Source organism: Scyliorhinus canicula, chromosome 1 (assembly GCF_902713615.1).
Source record: "Scyliorhinus canicula chromosome 1, sScyCan1.1, whole genome shotgun sequence".
In the NCBI taxonomy this organism is placed as follows: Eukaryota; Metazoa; Chordata; class Chondrichthyes; order Carcharhiniformes; family Scyliorhinidae; genus Scyliorhinus; species Scyliorhinus canicula.
In genome coordinates this window covers 166,458,166-166,476,879 of record NC_052146.1, presented here as the reverse complement: position 1 = coordinate 166,476,879, position 18,714 = coordinate 166,458,166, and the positions used below count along the sequence as shown (strand labels likewise).

Genomic DNA, 18,714 nt, shown 5'->3' with positions numbered 1-18,714 from the left:
ATCCTTAAATAAGGAGACCAGTACCAAAAGGGATCAGTTGGGGCAGAATATGTTCCTTCATTTGCTGCTACTAAACAACACTGTGCATTTATATAGTGCAATTATGTAGAAATATGTCTCAAAGTGTTTTACAAGAGCAATTATCAAACTGAATTTAACATCATGCCACAAAAGGATATTTTGGTCAATGAGATTGGTTTTAAGGAGCATCTTAAAAGAGGGGGAAGAGGTAGAGACACAGAGAAGGAATTCTAGGGGCATGTTCACAGGAGATATAGGGAAGTGTTTTTTACACAGGCGGTCGTGGGTGCCTGGAACTCATTGCCGGAAGAGGTGGTGGAAGCAGTACGATAAAGGGGGTCTTGACAAATCCATGAATAGGATGGGAATAACGGGATACGGACCCCATAGGTGTAAAAGGTTTTTGGTTAGATGGGCGGCATGGAGGGCCAAAGGGCCTGTTTCTGTGCTTAAACTCTTCCTTGTTCTTTGTTCTAGGTACAGCAGACAGCAAATAAGGCAAATGGTATGTTGCCAATCGGAATACTATCCCACTTGCGTCACCAATAATGTTGCTCTTTAGAGTCGCCAATATGATACTGAGGCTCTTTTTATGATATGATGTTATGTCCCAACAGCGTCGTCAATACTGTGGGTGTTTCTGTTTCTCTTACTGAACCACAAGGCTTTCCCGTATATCGGTCAAATGACCACACATCCAGTTAGTCAGTTCAAGTTCAAATATGGTTTATTTACACACAAGGATTACTTCGACATGCAAGCACAATGTACTACAAGTTAAACTACACCTATCAACAACAATAACTTATACTTAACTTCAGGCGACAGGCACTGTGCAAGTGGATACGGCCTTTATCTTGATCACGTGGCTGGTTTGAAGAAAGTGGCTCTGTCTCTGCTGGGCTCATCCGTCAAGGTATCGATTGTTGGTCTTGAACTTGGCTGTCTGGTCGTTATGCTGCAGTTGGGCTGGAACAGGCCAGATCAAAAAGAGGCTGGCACAGGCCTGGTCCAAAAGAGACAGAACACATGGCTGTGTCCTCTTTTATTCCTCGAGGGTTTCACGCTCTTTGGGACGGTCCTTAATTTTGGACCCAATAATTCGACAGGCTTCGATCACTGCTTTCAATTTTGGCCAATAAAGGGACGGGTGGCTGGGCGGGTAAGGAGCGGTCATTGACCTTGGTGGTTGGGCTCTCTCAGTAAAGGGGGGTGGCGCTGATCAGTCTGTGTCTGTATTGGTTACTTGAGTATAGTCCTACTGTTCTGGGGAAATGGGCCATTAGAGTGTAAACGAGCGGGTGTTTCGATCGGTTCTAGCTATCTGTGTTTCAAATAGACAGAAGCTCTGTATCTGCCTGAGTCCTGGGTTGGCCATTATTCCCATGGTCCTTTGAGGTGGCCATCTCAGATGGCTACAGGTATGCTGGACTTCATTGCGAGTGGATTCAAATATGGGAGCAGGGTTGCCTTGCTGTAATTATACAGGGCGTTGGTGAGGCCACACCTGGAATGTTGTGTGCAGTTTTGGTCTCCTTATCTGAGAAAGGATGTTCTCGCTGTGGAGGGACTGCAGAGAAGATTTACCAGGCTGATTCCTGAGATGCCAGGACTGCCATATGAGGGGAGATTGAGACAGGATTATATTTGCTGGAGTTCAGAAGAATGAGGGAGGATCTCATAGAAACCTATAAAATTCGAACAGGACTGGACAGGGTAGATGCAGAAAGGATGTTCGCAATGGTGGGGGTGTCTAGAACCATGGTCACAGACTGAGGAGACAAGGTAGATTGTTTAGGACAGAGATGAGAAATTTCTTCACCCAAAGAGTGGTGAATCAGTGGAATTTGCTACCACAGAAAGCAGATGAGGCCCAAACATTTTGGGAGGGATTCTCCATTTCGAGAATAGGTTTATCGCCAACGCAGAATCCGTGGACTTTTAGGACAGGAAAACAGGCGTCAGAACGCTAACGATTCCGCTACCGTTGAGGGGCTAGCACTAATGCCACAATCGATTCAAATGAGAAATGGTGCCAGATTCACTGTTTTCGTGATTGCTGGTTTAGCACAGTGGGCGATAGTCAACATGATTAGGGATAGTCAACACGGTTTTGTGAAGGGTAGGTCATGCCTCACAAACCTTATTGAGTTTTTTGAGAAGGTGACCAAACAGGTGGATGAGGGTAAAGCGGTTGATGTGGTGTATATGGATTTCAGTAAGGCGTTTGATAAGGTTCCCCACGACAGGCTATTGCAGAAAATACGGAAGTATGGGATTGAAGGTGATTTAGCGGTTTGGATCAGTAATTGGCTAGCTGAAAGAAAACAGAGGATGGTGGTTGATGGCAAATGTTCATCCTGGAGTTCAGTTACTAGTGGTGTACCGCAATCTGTTTTGGGGCCACTGCTGTTTGTCATTTTTATAAATGACCTGGAAGAGGGTGTAGAAGGATGGGTTAATAAATTTGCAGATGACACGAAGGTCGGTGGAGTTGTGGATAGTGCTGAAGGATGTTATAGGATACAGAGGGACATAGATAAGCTGCAGAGCTGACCTGAGAGGTGTCAGGTGGAGTTTAATGAGGAAAAGTATGAGGTGGTTCACTTTGGAAGGAGTAACAGGAATGCAGAGTACTGGGCTAATGGCAAGATTCTTGGTAGTGTAGATGAACAAAGGGATCTCAGCATCCAGGTACATAAATCCCTGAAAGTTGCCACCCAGTTTAATAGGGCTGTTAAGAAGGCATATGGTGTGCTAGCCTTTATCAGTAGGGGGATTGAGTATCGGAGCCACGAGGTCATGCTGCAGCTGTACATAACTCTGGTGCGGCCGCTCCTGGAGTACTGCGTGCAGTTCTGGTCACCACATTATAGGAAGGATGTGGAAGCTTTGGAAAGGGTTCAGAGGAGATTTACTAGGATGTTGCCTGGTATGGAGGGAAGGTCTTACGAGGAAAGGCTCAGGGACTTGAAGTTGTTTTCGTTAGAGAGAAGAAGGCTGAGAGGTGACTTGATAGAGACATATAAGATAGTCAGAGGGTTAGATAGGGTGGACAGTGAGAGTCTCTTTCCTCGGATGGTGATGACCAACACGTGGGGACATAGCTTTAAATTGAGGGGTGATAGATATAGGACAGATGTCAGAGGCAGTTTCTTTACTCAGAGAGTAGTAGGGGTGTGGAACGCCCTGCCTGCAACAGTAGTAGACTCGCCAAATTTAAGGGCATTTAAGTGGTCACTGGATAGACATATGGATGAAAATGGAATAGTGTAGATCAGATAGGCTTCAGATGGTTTCACAGGTCGGCGCAACATCGAGGGCCGAAGGGCCCGTACTGCGCTGTAATGTTCAATGTTCTATGTTGAATGGATGCCTTGATCCGCCATGGCACATAGAGTCTCTGTGACGGCGCGGATGCACCTGCGTACCAAAGTCTTTGAGATCCCGGACAGGTCCCCACTCAGCGCCTGGAAGGACCCCGTCGCGTAGGAGTTCAGGGTGACTGTCAGCTTGACGGCCACCGGGAGCAGGTGTCCTGCATGCCCCCGCATTGCCAGGTGTGCCACAATCTGGCAGATATGTCTCACTATTTCTGCTCAGCCAGAGTCTTCGACGGCTTGGCTGGTCCAGTCGGTCCTCGGTCCTCATGCGGCATCTCCTTGGCGCTTCCTCCTCCTCGGCCTGTTGGGCAGCCAGCTCTACATCCTGGGCAGCTGCCACCGGCCCCTGTACTGCAGCTTCCTTCTCCTCCTCAAACAGCGCCCACTCGTACAGTCGCAGGACATCCCCTCGGGCTGTGGAGACTAGCAGGAAGACCACCATTGCTGGTTGAATTCCAATATCCATTGTCTGCAGGGGTTGAAAGGTTGACATGTTAGCATGGCACATATACCTGTAGCCAACCAGATCCACCGGGCTAGATGGTGGCTCCGGCTGGAACTGCGGGCTCTGCGCCCGCATGTCCCTCCCCCTCCAAATCCTCACACCCCTGGCCCTGTTGGTGCCCATCACCGCGGGGCCTTTGGCCTTGGCACCCAGCCCTGATGCCAGGGGTACTGTTGGCTGGCACTGCCCACGCCAACGGCTACTGTGGGTGTTGCCCTGGTTGGGCCGTCGGTGGGTGGCGGCTGGGTGGGGGGTGGTGTGCTGGGGAATGGGGTGCGTGGGTGGGAGGAGGGGGCACCCAAAAAGTCAGTGTCACTCTGGAGAACCAGGAGCCAAGGTGGATGGTCAGTGGGTGCGCAGCACGATGGCTACCGTAATGGCGATCGATGCCTGGACACTGCCCCAGTCCCGTCGGTGGGGGGGCGGGTGGTCACCCCGGCCACTCAGCCTCTTCTCCCGGTTTACCTCCTCTGCCTGCCCTGGCAGGGCGTCTCCAACCCCAGCCAACATGGCCAGTGTCTGGCCCAGCAGCCCGCAGTCACTCCTCTCCGGGTCCTACCTCTTCTCTCTCCCTCATCAGCCACCATGCCGGTTTCACGATTTTTAAAAGCACAAGTAATCCACGCCATTGGAACCCGGCCCATCAGAGGCAAAGAATCGCGGAGGCCTAGGAGAATACTGGGTCGGGGCCACTGATGATATGCAAATGGTGTCTACTGTACGAGCATTCCGGAACGTATTGACACTGCTGTCGAGCCGATGGGGAATTGCGATTTGGCGCAAATCAGCTCCTGCCGCGATTTTGCTGTCAGAACGAATTCTCCGCCCAAATTGCCTTTCCCGATTTCGGCTTCAGCCAATGGAGAATCCCGCCCTTTATGTTTTTAAGAAGCGGTTAGATATAGCACTTAGACATATTCATAATGAATGGGGGAGCAAGCTCAAAGGGCCGAATGGCCTCCTCCTGCTCCTATATTAATATTTTTATAAGACCAGAGAAATGTTTGTAAATTGATTAAAGGGCTGATGGGCAGGGTAGCAAAGGAGCAGGCCTAATGAACCTGCTCATTTTCAGAGATAACTTAACAAATGGTGTCAGATGGTGATTATTTTTCCATTGCTTCTAATTTTCCCATAGCCAAATCCGCAGTATGCTACAACCATTGCAATCTCATCTAGGGCACTATTTAATATGGAGGAGGAGACAAAGATCTTCCAGAAAGATGGGGTTGAAGCATACGTCAAATACCAAGTTGGACATGAGAATGAGCCTTTTGCACCAGGTGCTGCCTTCCCCTTTGTCAAGGTAAGATCCAAAACTACATCCATTAACAGCCATTACTCCTCACCACAACAATGGATCAGGATTTGCATCACGGTATAAACACTGGGCCTTCATTAAAGATGGGTGTGCACGTGTGTCAGTGATGTGGGTTTGTACTGTTGCCTTTTCTTTACCCTTTAGGTGAACCACAAGCTGTTTCTTACATTGAATAAATGACCACACAACCAATATGTTAGCTCAAAAACAAAGTTTATTAATAACACAGGACTTGTATTTCCATGCAATAATACATGCGGCTCTGTACTAAACTTAACAACTAAGATGACCTTTACTTAACTTTGAGTGACTGGCACTGTGCGAGATAAGGCCTTTATCCGGGTCCACGTGGTCGGTTGGAAGTTGTTGGGTTCGTCTCAGCTGGGCTCGTCCTTCAGGAAATGGTCGCGGGTCCTTGAACTTGGTTGTTCTGCTACAGTTAGTCGCGCACAGGCCGGTCACGAAAGAGACAGATCCCTAGTGCACAGAGCTTTTTATCCTTCGTCTCTTTCGCGCCCTTTTGAGCGGTCCTTACTCCAGGTCCAATGGATCGATAGGGTTTTCATCAGCCTCATTGATCTTAGCCAATTAGGGGGCAGATGCCTCGATGGCTGGGCGGGTCCTAGCTATCATTGTTCCAGGCACGTAGGCCTTTCCAAATAAGGGGAGGGGTGGCGCTGGTTAGTCTGCCATCGTTAATGGTCCTTAATGCGAATGCTATTGCCTTGGGGAAAATGGTGATTGATCTTTAATGAACTGGGGGTTTCTTGCCAGGTCTGGTTTCTTTAGACAATACACAGAGGCTGTGCACCTGTCTGTGTCCCAAATTGACCACAATTCCTTTGCAGGTGGCCATTTTAAATGGCGACATTCTGTCCTTTTGATACTGAACGCAAAGCGTGGTGGATCACAGTTTTGATCCCGTAGTCTACCTTGAATATCCAACTACATTTGGGAGTTAAATATCCAAGGGTATCAAACTATTCGGAAGGACAGAGTGGATGGTGAGGGAGGTGGTGTAGCTCTGTTATTTAAGGATGACATCCGGGCAATAGTAAGGGATGACATCGGTGCTATGGAGAATAAGGTTGAATCTATTTGGGTGGAAATCAGGCGAAAAAGTCACTGATAGGAGTAGTCTATAGGCCACCAAATAGTAACATTATGGTGGGGCAGGCAATAAACAAAGATATAACTGATGCATGTAGAAATGCTACAGCAGTTATCATGGGGGATTTTAATCCACATGGCGATTGGTTTAACCAGGTCGGTCAAAGCAGCCTTGAGGAGGAGTTTATAGAATGTATCTGTGATAGTTTCCTAGAACAGTATGTAATGGAACCTACAAGGGAACAAGCGGTCCTAGATCTGGTCCTGTGTAATGAGACAGGATCAATCTCATGATCTCATAGTTCTCATAGATCTCATAGATCCTCTTGGAAGGAGCGATCATAATATGGTGGAATTTAAAATACAGATGGAAGGTGAGAAGGTAAAATCAAATACTCGTGTTTTGTGCTTAAACAGAGGAGATTACAATGGGATGAGAGAAGAACTAGCTAAGGTAGACTAGGAGCAAAGACTTCATGGTGAAACAGTTGAGGAACAGTGGAGAACCTTCCAAGTGATTTTTCACAGTGCTCAGCAAAGGTTTATCCCAACAAAAAGAAGGACGGTAGAAAGAGGGAAAATCAACCATAGGTATCTGAGGAAATAAGGGAGAGTATCAAATTGAAAGAAAAACCATACAAAGTGGCAAAGAACAGTGGGAGACTAGAGGACTGGGAAGTCTTTAGGGGACAACAGAAAGCTACTAAAAAAGCGATAAAGAAGAGTAAGACAGATTATGACAGTAACTTGCTCAGAATATAAAAACAGAGAGTAAAAGTTTCTACAAATATATAAAACAACAAAGAGTGGCTCAGGTAAATATTGGGGGAAGCACGGTTGCACAAGTGCCTGGGTCCCAGGTTCGATTCCCTGCCGGGTCACTGTCTATGAGGAGTGTGCACATTCTCCCTGGGTTGTCTGCCTGGGTTTCCTCCGGGTGCTCCGGTTTCCTTCCACAGTCCAAAGTCTGTGCAGGTTAGGTGGATTGGTCATGATAAATTGCCCTTAGTGTCCAAAATGGTTAGGAGGGATTACGGGGGTAGGGTGGAAGTGAGGACTTAAGTGGGTCAGTGCAGACTCGATGGGCTGAATGGCCTCCTTCTGCACTGTATGTTCTATGTTTTGAGGATGAAAGGGAGATTTAATAACGGGAGATGAGGAAATGGCTGAGGAACTGAACAGGTTTTTTGGGTCGGTCTTCGTAGTGGAAGACACAAATAATATGCCAGTGACTGATAGAAATGAGGCTATTACAGATGAAGACCTTGAGATGATTGTTATCACTAAGGAGGTAGTGATGGCAAGCTAATGGGGTTAAAGGGAGAGAAGTCTCCTGGCCCTGATGGAATGCATCCCAGAGTGCTAAAAGAGATGGCTAGCAAAATTGCAGATGCACTAGTGATAATTTACCAAAATTCACCAGACTCTGGGGTTGTCCCGGCGGATTGGAAATTAGCAAACGTGACGCCACTGTTTAAAAAAGGAGGTGGGCAGAATGTGGGTAATTATAGGCCAGTGAGCTTAACTTCGGTAGTAGGGAAGATGCTGGAATCTATCATCAAGGAAGAAATAGCGAGGCATCTGGATAGAAATTGTCCCATTGGGCAGATACAGCATGGGTTCATAAAGGGCAGGTCGTGCCTAACTAATTTAGTTGAATTTTTTAAGGACATTACCAGTGCGGTAGATAACGGGGAGCCAATGGATGTGGTATATCTGGATTTCCAGAAAGCCTTTGACAAGGTGCCACACAAAAGGTTGCTGCATCAGGTAAAGATGCATGGCATTAAGGGTAAAGTAGTAGCATGCATAGAGGATTGGTTAATTAATAGAAAGCAAAGAGTGGGGATTAATGGGTGTTTCTCTGGTTGGCAATCAGTAGCTAGTGGTGTCCCTCAGGGATCAGTGTTGTGCCCACAATTGTTCACAATTTACATAGATAATTTGGAGTTGGGGACCAAGGGCAATGTGTCCAAGTTTGCAGATGACACTAAGATGAGTGGTAAAACAAAAAGTGCAGAGGATGCTGGAAGTCTGCAGAGGGATTTGGATAGGTTAAGTGAATGGGCTAAGATTTGGCATATGGAATACAATGTTGACAAATGTGAGGTTATCCATTTTGGTAGGAATAAGCGCAAACGGGATTATTATTTAAACAATAAAATATTAAAACATGCTGCTGTGCAGAGAGACCTGGGTGTGCTCGTGCATGAGTCGCAAAAAGTTGGTTTACAGGTGCAACAGTTGATTAAGAAGGCAAATGGAATTTTGTCCTTCATTGCTCCAGACCCACAGCAATGTGGTTGACTCTTAAATGCTGGCTGAGCAGGTGATGCCCAAATTCCACGAACGAATAAAGAAAAAATTACCACATCCATCCCCCTTTTACTCATTTATACAATCTTCAATAACTAAGCTATTCAGTCCTGAGTTCGAACTAAACATTATACACGAGTTGTATTAGGATACCAGACCAGATCCCAATAAATGTTAGGATACTGGATGAGAATACCAAACAATTTGTAATGTGTGAAACTGTGAAGAAAGTGTACTTTACCACAGGTGTGATGACTCTGACCAAAAAGTATATTTTATGTTAAAACAAACTTTTATTTAAACACAAAATTAACCACATTATCAAAGAAGTGGCATTACAACGAACAATTAAACAGGCCTAGAAGAAAACGGAAAATGTAGCTCAATCTACATCTGCCACAATATTCCAATAAAGCAACACAATATAGTTCAAATGCCACTTATAAATCAAGTTAACAATGAAAGTTACTTGCTTGTGTGTGCAGACCTTTGGAGAGAGATACTTTTAAGAACGGATCCAGTACACTTCTGCCTTGTCAGAACCTTCTGCTCAACCTAACAGCATTTGGCAGAACTGCAATCTACAGACAGACCTGGCACCTCCCATTAATTATACCATCTGTATGCCATGAAGGTATCCCATGAGCTGCTTAGCTAGGATTTAACACAATCCATCAAATGATCTGTACCAAGGGAACCATCCAAAATATAAAAACCATACCATTAGCCCTTTTTCTGCAACCAAGTGGTTGGAATTAATTGTGACCTCACTTTTATGACACCTTAATTACAGCTTTAGCAGGCACACACAGCAGAATTCTCAGTCGGCGGGATTCTCCGGTCTGCCAGCAGCTCATCCACACCTGCGGGTTTCCCAATGGAATGAGGTGGCCACAATAGGAAACCCCATTGGCCGGCTGCAGGAATGGAGAATCCCGCTGTCAGCGAGGCTGCGCCATGCCGGAAAAGCGGCTGAAAGACCTGAGAAAACCGCCCACAGTCTGGGAACCTTGGCCTACGCTCTTTAATACTATTACTGCAACACATATATACGTTAACCCAGACTTTTAATAACATTACTGCAACAGATATAAGATACAATAGAGATATAAAAATTCTTACATTTATCAAAATTGAATAATTATAAATCGAGTCTTTGACTTGACTTTCTGTTTCTTGTAGAGCGGCGTAATTCTGTTGTCTGAGATGCTTCCACAGGATCGACATTCACAGGAACTGCAATAACGGGTACCTCTTCTGTACAGGTAGTTCATTACTACTTGTTTCCATGGAAACATCAGTTATGTCAATAACAGATCAGTCAGCTGCTTCGGTGCTTATGGGTTCAAAAGCATTTTGTGATCGCAACACTGACTGCTGGACCTTCTCTCTGCTCCTCAAGTATTCCACATGTTTACAAACAATTCATCTCTCCAAGTCTACTGGGTACGACATGAGTCTGGTCTCGGAGACAATCAATCCCAGGATCCAACTTGATACATTACCAAAATTTCTTATTATGTACTTAATATGGGGTTTTATTGTTGCAGCGGTGATGGCTCATTAAGATCTTTAAACAGAATCACTTTTATTGGTCGGCTTTAACTGAGTTCTGCCCAAACTGCTCTCTGACTATGTGACTACATACATCACTCTGTGCTCTGTGGGCAGTGCCACTCTCCAGCCCCACATGACCCTTGCTCTTCTGAACACGTTACATTATAATGTATGCAGGCATATATCATCACACACAACAAAGCCATATGTCTTGACAGTTCTGTCACAATCTCAGTCTGTTGTGTGAGGTACCCTGTTTCTGGTACTTAGGTCGTGTGGTAAAGTTTCTTTTTTTTTACAACATTTCAATTTAGCAGCTTTTTCATCAACTATTTTATCAGATTGCCTCTTGCGTTTTTCTATTAATGTGACCATTTCAGAAAACTTGTTCTGGCACAGTCTCAGTTTCTTTCTCTGTCTAAATTGCTGATTCTGCATCAATTTCAATGTTTTTACCTCGTAATTTCTCATTGGCAACCTTTCCTTCTTCAAACGCTAATTCGCCTGATTCAATTCTACACTGGACTTGTTCTTACTTTCTCATAGAATTTAGCTTATTCTGCATTGTCTCATGAAGTTCTCCTTCTTAGCTTATCTTGTGATTTTATTTTGCAACTTCTTTATTCTCCACGTTTGCTGTCAGTCAGTTGACCTTGCTATTTTAATGTCTTCTCTCGAGCTTTAATTCTTTTTGCAGATTCCTCTTTATGTTCAATAGTTCCGAGTTTCTTTTGAAGTCTTTAATTTCTGTGTTTCTCCCGAGGGGAATCCATCATGTTCTAACTGGACGTATACATTTCACAACTGGAACCTTCATTTCTACTTGTCTTAACTTCAGCCAAACCCTTTTTGGCTTCACTTTTGGCTTGGTCTGTCTCAGACAAAGTGTTGACTTGTTTCCATTCAGAAATTCTCTCGTTGCTATTCTCCTGGGGTCTTTCAAGAACAAAGAACAAAGAAAAGTCCGGCACAGGAACAGCCCCTTCGGCCCTCCAAGCCATGCTGCCCGTCTAACCTAAAACCTTTACACTTCCGTGGTTTGTATCGCTCTATACCCATCCTATTCATGTATTTGTCAAGACGCCCCTTAAACATTACTTTCGTACCTGAATCTACCACCTCCTCCGGCAGTGAATTCCAGACACCCACTACTCTCTGTGTAAAAAAACTTCCCTCGCACATCTTCTCTAAACTTTGCCCCTCGCAACTTAAACTTAGCTCTTCCACCCTGGGTAAAAGCTTCTGACTATCCACTCCGTCCATGTCCCTCATAATTTTGTAAACTTCTATCAGGTCTTCCTCACCCCCCATTGTTCCAGTGAGATCCAACCTCTCCTCATAGCTACTGCCCTCCCTACCAGGCAACATCCTGGTAAACCTCTTCAGTACCCTCTCCAGAGCCTCCACATCTTTCTGGTAGTGTGGCGACCAGAATTGAACACTATACTTCAAATGTTGCCGAACTAAGGATCTGTACAGCTGCAGCATGACTTGCCAATTTTTCCTCCCACAGGTTATCGTTGTTTGAATACAGGTGGCTGCCCTTTGTTGGTGTATTTTTCAACAACCAATGCAGGTAGAGAGTGCCTTGGCCAGGTTGTTTCTATCTTTTTTACTCTCAGAACTGCTGCGCTGCTTGGGTGTGTCCCTTTTTAAAACAAAACATTGCAGGAACTCTGCCTCTCTTGAACCAAATTTCTAATTTACTTAAATTCATAGTCACAGCTCTTGCTTCGAAGGGTTATTTTATTCTATTTTTTAATATATATTTCTAACCCTTTAACTCCATCTCGTAATTCAGGTTTGATCTGTACCTGTCCCTCACAGACAACCTCGCCTCCTAGTCTATAATGTGAGTTGTTACGACACCCTCGGTAAGTGCACAGTCAATTCCAACCCCAGTGAATTAACCAATAATTTCTGTTTCCCTGAGACCTTCAACCTCTGACAGCTCCAGTGAGTTATAGACGCCAGGGGCGGGATTCTCCAAACCCCCGCTAGGTCGGAGAATCCCCGGGTGGAGGCGCAGATCCCGCCCCGACGCCGGCTACCGTATTCTCCGGCACCGTTTTTTGGGTGGAGTGGCACTCCTGCCACACCGGTCGGGGTCTGTTAGGCCGAGTGGCCATCTATTTTTGGCCAGTCTCACCAGCGTGAATCACTCAACTCACGCACCGGCAGGACCTGGCAGGTAAGTAAGCATGGGCGGTCCGCTGGGGGGGGGCCTATGGTGGCCTGGCTCGCGATCGGTGCCCACCGATCTGCGGGCGGGCTTGTTCAATGGAGGCGCTTCTTCCTTCAGCGCTGGGCCGTGTAGGGCTCCGCCATGTTGCCCGGGCCTGGTGTGGAGAAGAGAACCCCCCCCCCCCGCGCATGTGTGAAAATACGCCAGCCAGTCTGCGCATGCACGGAATCACGCCGGCCGTTCCGTGCATGCACAAACTCGCTGCCGACTGGAGCGGTGCCAACCCGGCCTGCATCAACCTAGCCCCCTAGAAAGATTGGGAATTCCTCACCTTGGGGGGGCCGTTGACGCCGGAGCCGTTGGCGCCGGTTTTCCTGCCAACGTGGGGACTTAGTCTCCAGAAGGGAGAATCGCGGTTCAGATTTATAAGTAAATCATTAACAAACTATTTATAATAAGAGTTAAAGGTGAATATATAAAGGAAATAATTGGCACTATGGTCTATCAGTTTACCTACTCCCCATAACCCTGTCCCACCCTCCACCCAGACACACACAAAACAGACACTTGGTAAGGGGCAGGGAAGAATTAAAACAAGGGGACATGAAGGAAAAGGTTTGAGATAATCTTCACAGCTGCAGTTGGGGCCTCTGTAGGCGCCGATCTTCTTCTCAGTCCAAAGATGTGCGGGTTAGGTGGATTGGCCATGCTAAATTGCCCGTAGTGTCCTTAAAAGTAAGGTTAAGGGGGGAGGGTTGTTGGGTGATGGGTATAGGTTGGATACGTGGGTTTGAGTAGGGTGATCATTGCTCGGCACAACATCGAGGGCCGAAGGGCCTGTTCTGTGCTGTACTGTTCTATGTTCTATGAATGTGACCCTTTGGGGTATTGGTTTGTATAAAAGATTCAGGTCAGTGCAGTTCTGATCTCTGACCACCGGATAGAGCTCACACAGGAGATTCAGATCAGTGCAATTCCGACCTCCGACCACCGGATGGAGCTCCCGTCTCCCAGAGATGTTACTGGAAGTTTAAACCCGAGAACTTCACAGTGTCTTCCATTTGCCTGATCTCTGTACAGAATAACCGGCTGTATTATAAAGACTGTTCACAGATTGAGTTCTTCCCAGCCATTCAGACAGAGGATTAGAGACTCACAGACCTGGTTGAGAAACTGCTTGCAATATTCCAATCCAGAAGTTTTCCTTTACAGTTCTGACTGGTGTCTGCTTTTTAAAGAGGAGTACCTTCACCAACCTGACTAGGTGCTTTGAAATTCACCTGGCAGAGAGAGCAGCAGAGAGAGAGAGAAAGAGAGTTCCTTCCAGCTGCTTCTAGGCTGAACTCGTCACAGAACTGAGGACAAAATGGAGCTCTCCAGATGGCCTGTCTTTCTTTTGGAAGATTCTGAATGGCTCCATCAATCACAAGTAACCACAGGAGATAGTTCAGAATTCCAGCCCCACTGATTGGCTGCTTGCCAACTCTATCACGGGCTCTGCCACAGAAACTAAAAGGGAATTCCTAGTGAATCTATAATACCCCCTCAAGGACGTGCATACATTTACCTGGTTCATCGACATCGAAGAGCTTTTTGTGCTCTTCAGAATCTGAGCACTGAATCCTTTAAAATGGGGTTCAAAATTATTTTGATTTTGAATTCGGAATAAAGACTACTAAACAAGCTGATTGCATAAATTGAAAGCGACAAAAATGAAAGACTTTTATTTGTTTTTTGAATAAGTGCAATTTACTTGTTAAAAAAGCACAGGTGGCATTGTGGCACAGTGATTAGCACTGCTGCCTTACAGGGCCAGGGACCCAGGTTCAATTCCGATGTCGGGTGACTGGAGTTTGCACTTTCTCCCTGTGTCTGCGTTGGTTTCTTCTGGGTGCTCCAGTTTCCTCCCGTAGTCCAAAGTTGTGCAGGTTAGGTGGATTTGCCATGCTAAATTGTTCCTAAGTGTCCAAAGGTTAGGTGGGGCTATAGAGTTAGAGTTGGGGCGGGAGCCTGGTCCTAGGTAGGGTGCATTTCAGAGGGGCAGTCCAGACTAGATGGGTTGAAAGGCCTCCTTCAGCACTGTAGGGATTCTAAGGTATTCTATGGCAAGTCCATTAGCCCAGGGGTGTTTTCAGTTTGCAACACCTAGCAAGAAGGAAATCTGCCATCCTTACCTGGTCTGGCCTACGTGTGACTCCAGAACCAGAGCAAATGCCCTCTGAAATGGCCAAGCAAGTCAGTCAGTTGTATTCAACTGCTACGAAAACACAAAGAATTAAACTGGATGAACCACCCGGCATTGAACCAGGCACCAGAAACGACAACAGCAAACCCAGCCCTATCGACCCTGCAAAGTCCTCCTTACTATCATCTGGGGGCTTGTACCAAAGTTGGGAGAGCTGTCTCAGACTAATCAAGCAACAGCCTGACATAGTCATACTCACAGAATCATACCTTACAGACAATGTCCCAGACACCACTATCACCATTCCTGGGTATGTCCTGTCTCACCGGCAGGACAGACCCATCAGAGGTGGCGACGCAGTTGGGAGGGAGTCACCCATGGGTCCTCAACATCGACTCTGAACCCCATGAAGTCTCATGACTTCAGGTTCAACATGGGCAAGGATACCCCCTACCAAGTACCAGCCACCATCAGCTGGTGAATCAGTGCTCCTCCATGTTGAACAGCACTTGGAGGAAGCACTGAGGGTGGCAAGGGTGCAGAATGTACTCTGGGAGGGGGCCTTCAATGTCCATCACTAAGAGTTGCTCGGAAGTACCACCACAGACCGAGCTGGCCGGGTCCTGAAGGACATGACTGCTCGACTGGGACTGCAGCACGTGGTGAGGATCCAACAAGAGGGAAAAACATACTTGACCTCATCCTCACCAACCTGCCTGCTGCAGATGCATCTATCCATGACAGTAGCGATAGAAGTGACCACTGCACAGTCGTTGTGGAGACAAAGTCCGTCTTCACATAGAACATAGACCATTACAGCGCAGTACAGACCCTTCGGCCCACGATATTGCACCGTCCTGTGAAACCCTTCTAAATCCCTCTACACTATTCCCTTATCGTCCATATGCCTATCCAATGACCATTTGAATGCCCTTAGTGTTGGCGAGTTCACTACTGTTGCAGGCAGGGCATTCCACGCTCTTACTACTCTCTGAGTAAAGAATCTACCTCTGACATCTGTCCTATATCTATCTCCCCTCAATTTAAAGCTATGTCCCCTCGTGCTGGACATCACCATCTGAGGAAAAAGGCTCTCAATGTCCACCTTATCTAATCCTCTGATCATCTTGTATGCCTCAATTAAGTCACCTCTTAACCTTCTTCTCTCTAACGAAAACAGCCTCAAGTTCTTCAGCCTTTCCTCGTAAGATCTTCCCTCCATACCAGGCAACATCCTTGTAAATCTCCTCTGTTTCCTTTCCAACGCTTCCACATCCTTCCTATAATGTGGCAACCAGAACTACACGCAATACTCCAAATGCGGCCGCACCAGAGTTTTGTACAACTGCAACATGACCTCATGGCTCCGAAACTCAATTCCTCTACCAATAAAAGCTAACACACCGTACACCTTCTTAACAAACCTCTCAACCTGGGTGGCAACTTTCAGGGATAATTTCACATTGAGGATACTCTCCATTGTGTTGTTTCGCACTACCCCATGCTAAATGTGATAGACTTCGAACAGAGCTAGCAACTCAATACCGGGCATCCTTGAGGCTCGTGGGCCGTCAGCAGCAGCAGAATTGTATTCAACCACAATCTACAACTTCATGCCCCGGCATATCCCCATTTGTACCATTACCGCCAATCCAGGGGATCAACCCTGGTTCAATGAGGAAAACAGGAGAGCATGCCAGGAGCAATATCAGGCATATCGAAAAATGAAGTGTCAGCCTGGTGAAGCTACAACACAGGACTACTGTGTGGCAAACAGCATAAATAGCAAGTAATAGATTCCACAATGAACGCATCATAGAACATAGAACATAGAACGATACAGCGCAGTACAGGCCCTTCGGCCCTCGATGTTGCACCGACATGGAAAAAAAAACTAAAGGCCATCTAACCTACACTATGCCCTTATCATCCATATGCTTATCCAATAAATTTTTAAATGCCCTCAATGTTGGCGAGTTCACTACTGTTGCAGGTAGGGCATTCCACGGCCTCACCACTCTTTGCGTAAAAAACCCACCTCTGACCTCTGTCCTATATCTATTACCCCTCAATTTAAGGCTATGTCCCCTCGTGCTAGCCACCTCCATCCGCGGGAGAAGGCTCTCGCTGTCCACCCTATCTAACCCTCTGATCATTTTGTATGCCTCTATTAAGTCACCTCTTAACCTTCTTCTCTCTAACGAAAACAACCTCAAGTCCATCAGCCTTTCCTCATAAGATTTTCCCTCCATACCAGGCAACATCCTGGTAAATCTCCTCTGCACCCGTTCCAAAGCTTCCACGTCCTTCCTATAATGAGGCGACCAGAACTGTACGCAATACTCCAAATGCGGCCGTACCAGAGTTTGGTACAGCTGCATCATGACCTCATGGCTCCGGAACTCAATCCCTCTACCAATAAAGGCCAACACACCATAGGCCTTCTTCACAACCCTATCAACCTGGGTGGCAACTTTCAGGGATCTATGTACATGGACACCGAGATCCCTCTGCTCATCCACACTAGCAAGAATTTTACCATTAGCCAAATATTCCGCATTCCTGTTATTCTTTCCAAAGTGAATCACCTCACACTTCTCCACATTAAACTCCATTTGCCACCTCTCAGCCCAGCTCTGCAGCTTATCTATGTCCCTCTGTAACCTGCAACATCCTTCCGCACTGTCTACAACTCCACCGACTTTAGTGTCGTCTGCAAATTTACTCACCCATCCTTCTGCGCCCTCCTCTAGGTCATTTATAAAAATGACAAACAGCAACGGCCCCAGAACAGATCCTTGTGGTACTTAAATCCTGCAGATTTAAGCTCTGCAGTCCTGCCACACCCGGCCGTGAATGGTGTTGGACAATTAGACAACTCATTGGAGGAGGAGACTTCACAAATATCCCCATCCTCAATGATGGAGGAACCCCGCACATACATGCAAAAGACAAGACTGAGGCATTTGCAACAATCTTCAGCCAGAAATGCCGAGTAAATGACCCATTGTGGTCTCCTCCGGAGGTCCCCAACATCACAGTGTTCAGCGAAAACGATTCACTCCACGTGATATCAAGAAACGATTGAAGGCACTGGGTACTGCAAAGGCTGTAGGCACTGACAATATTCCCGCAACAGTACTCAAGAATTGTGCTCCAGAACTTGCTGCGCCCCTAGCCAAGGTGTTCCAGTGTAGCTTGTAGCCACCTGGGTTGGCCACTTCCCGACTTTAAAATGGAGATTCGCTAAGAACGCAGGGAAAAATGGACAGGTACAGGGAAGCAAGCAGAATGCCAAGCTTCCTGTATATTAAGACTCGCAGAAAGCAGACAGCACTGAAACTGACAACCATCTGCATATTGATGGGCGATCCCCGGGAACAATAGCAACAGTTAAGGTAATCGAGGCAAAGCCAGACTCCTCGGCGCCAGCAGGAGCCAACACAAAAAAAGCCAACGGACACTTAGGAACCGCCCAGCGATCAGGGAACAGCCCCAGTATTGGGGAAATCAAACCAATCGATTGGAACATAGAACATAGAACAGTACAGCACAGAACAGGCCCTTCGGCCCTCAATGTTGTGCCGAGCCATGGTCACCCTACTCAAACCCACGTATCCACCCTATACCCGTAACCCAACAACCCCCCCCCCTTAACCTTACTTTAATTAGGACACTACGGGCAATTTAGCATGGCCAATCCACCTAACCCGCACATCTTTGGACTGTGGGAGGAAACCGGAGCACCCGGAGGAAACCCACGCACACAGGGGGAGGACGTGCAGACTCCACACAGACAGTGACCCAGCCGGGAATCGAACCTGGGACCCTGGAGCAGTGAAGCATTTATGCTAACCACCATGCTACCCTGCTGCCCCTGGTCCAATCAATTGGAACCAGGTACGGGGTCCGCCCAAAAGGGCGCAAAGCCCCTGGGGACTATGAAGTAGAGTCCCCAAGTTCAATTCGGTCTTCTTGGCAGGGTCTCCCAGCAGCTCAAAACAACCCTTGACAGAGACCTGCCTAGCAGCTGCACCAACAAGTAAGTGTCCAGTCAACGCACGCTACGAGATAGGCGCTCCTGACCCTTAGTCCATACCAGTAGGAAGCCTGCAGTCTCAGGATCGAACG

At 46.8% G+C, this 18,714-nt stretch overlaps 1 protein-coding gene across 2 annotated transcripts in view; it reads left to right on the top strand.

The window, feature by feature from the left end:
* The window catches only part of LOC119969060 (cytosolic 5'-nucleotidase 1A-like), an 80,415-nt gene that overhangs the window by 9,298 nt on the left and 52,403 nt on the right, over positions 1 to 18,714 (top strand). Inside the window, exon 2 of one of the 2 annotated variants that reach the window (XM_038802248.1) lies at positions 5,048 to 5,215. In XM_038802248.1, the coding sequence (XP_038658176.1) occupies positions 5,048 to 5,215 (168 nt within the window). The remainder of the gene's footprint in view (positions 1 to 5,047; positions 5,216 to 18,714) is intronic. The other variant, XM_038802256.1, reaches the window with a different exon arrangement.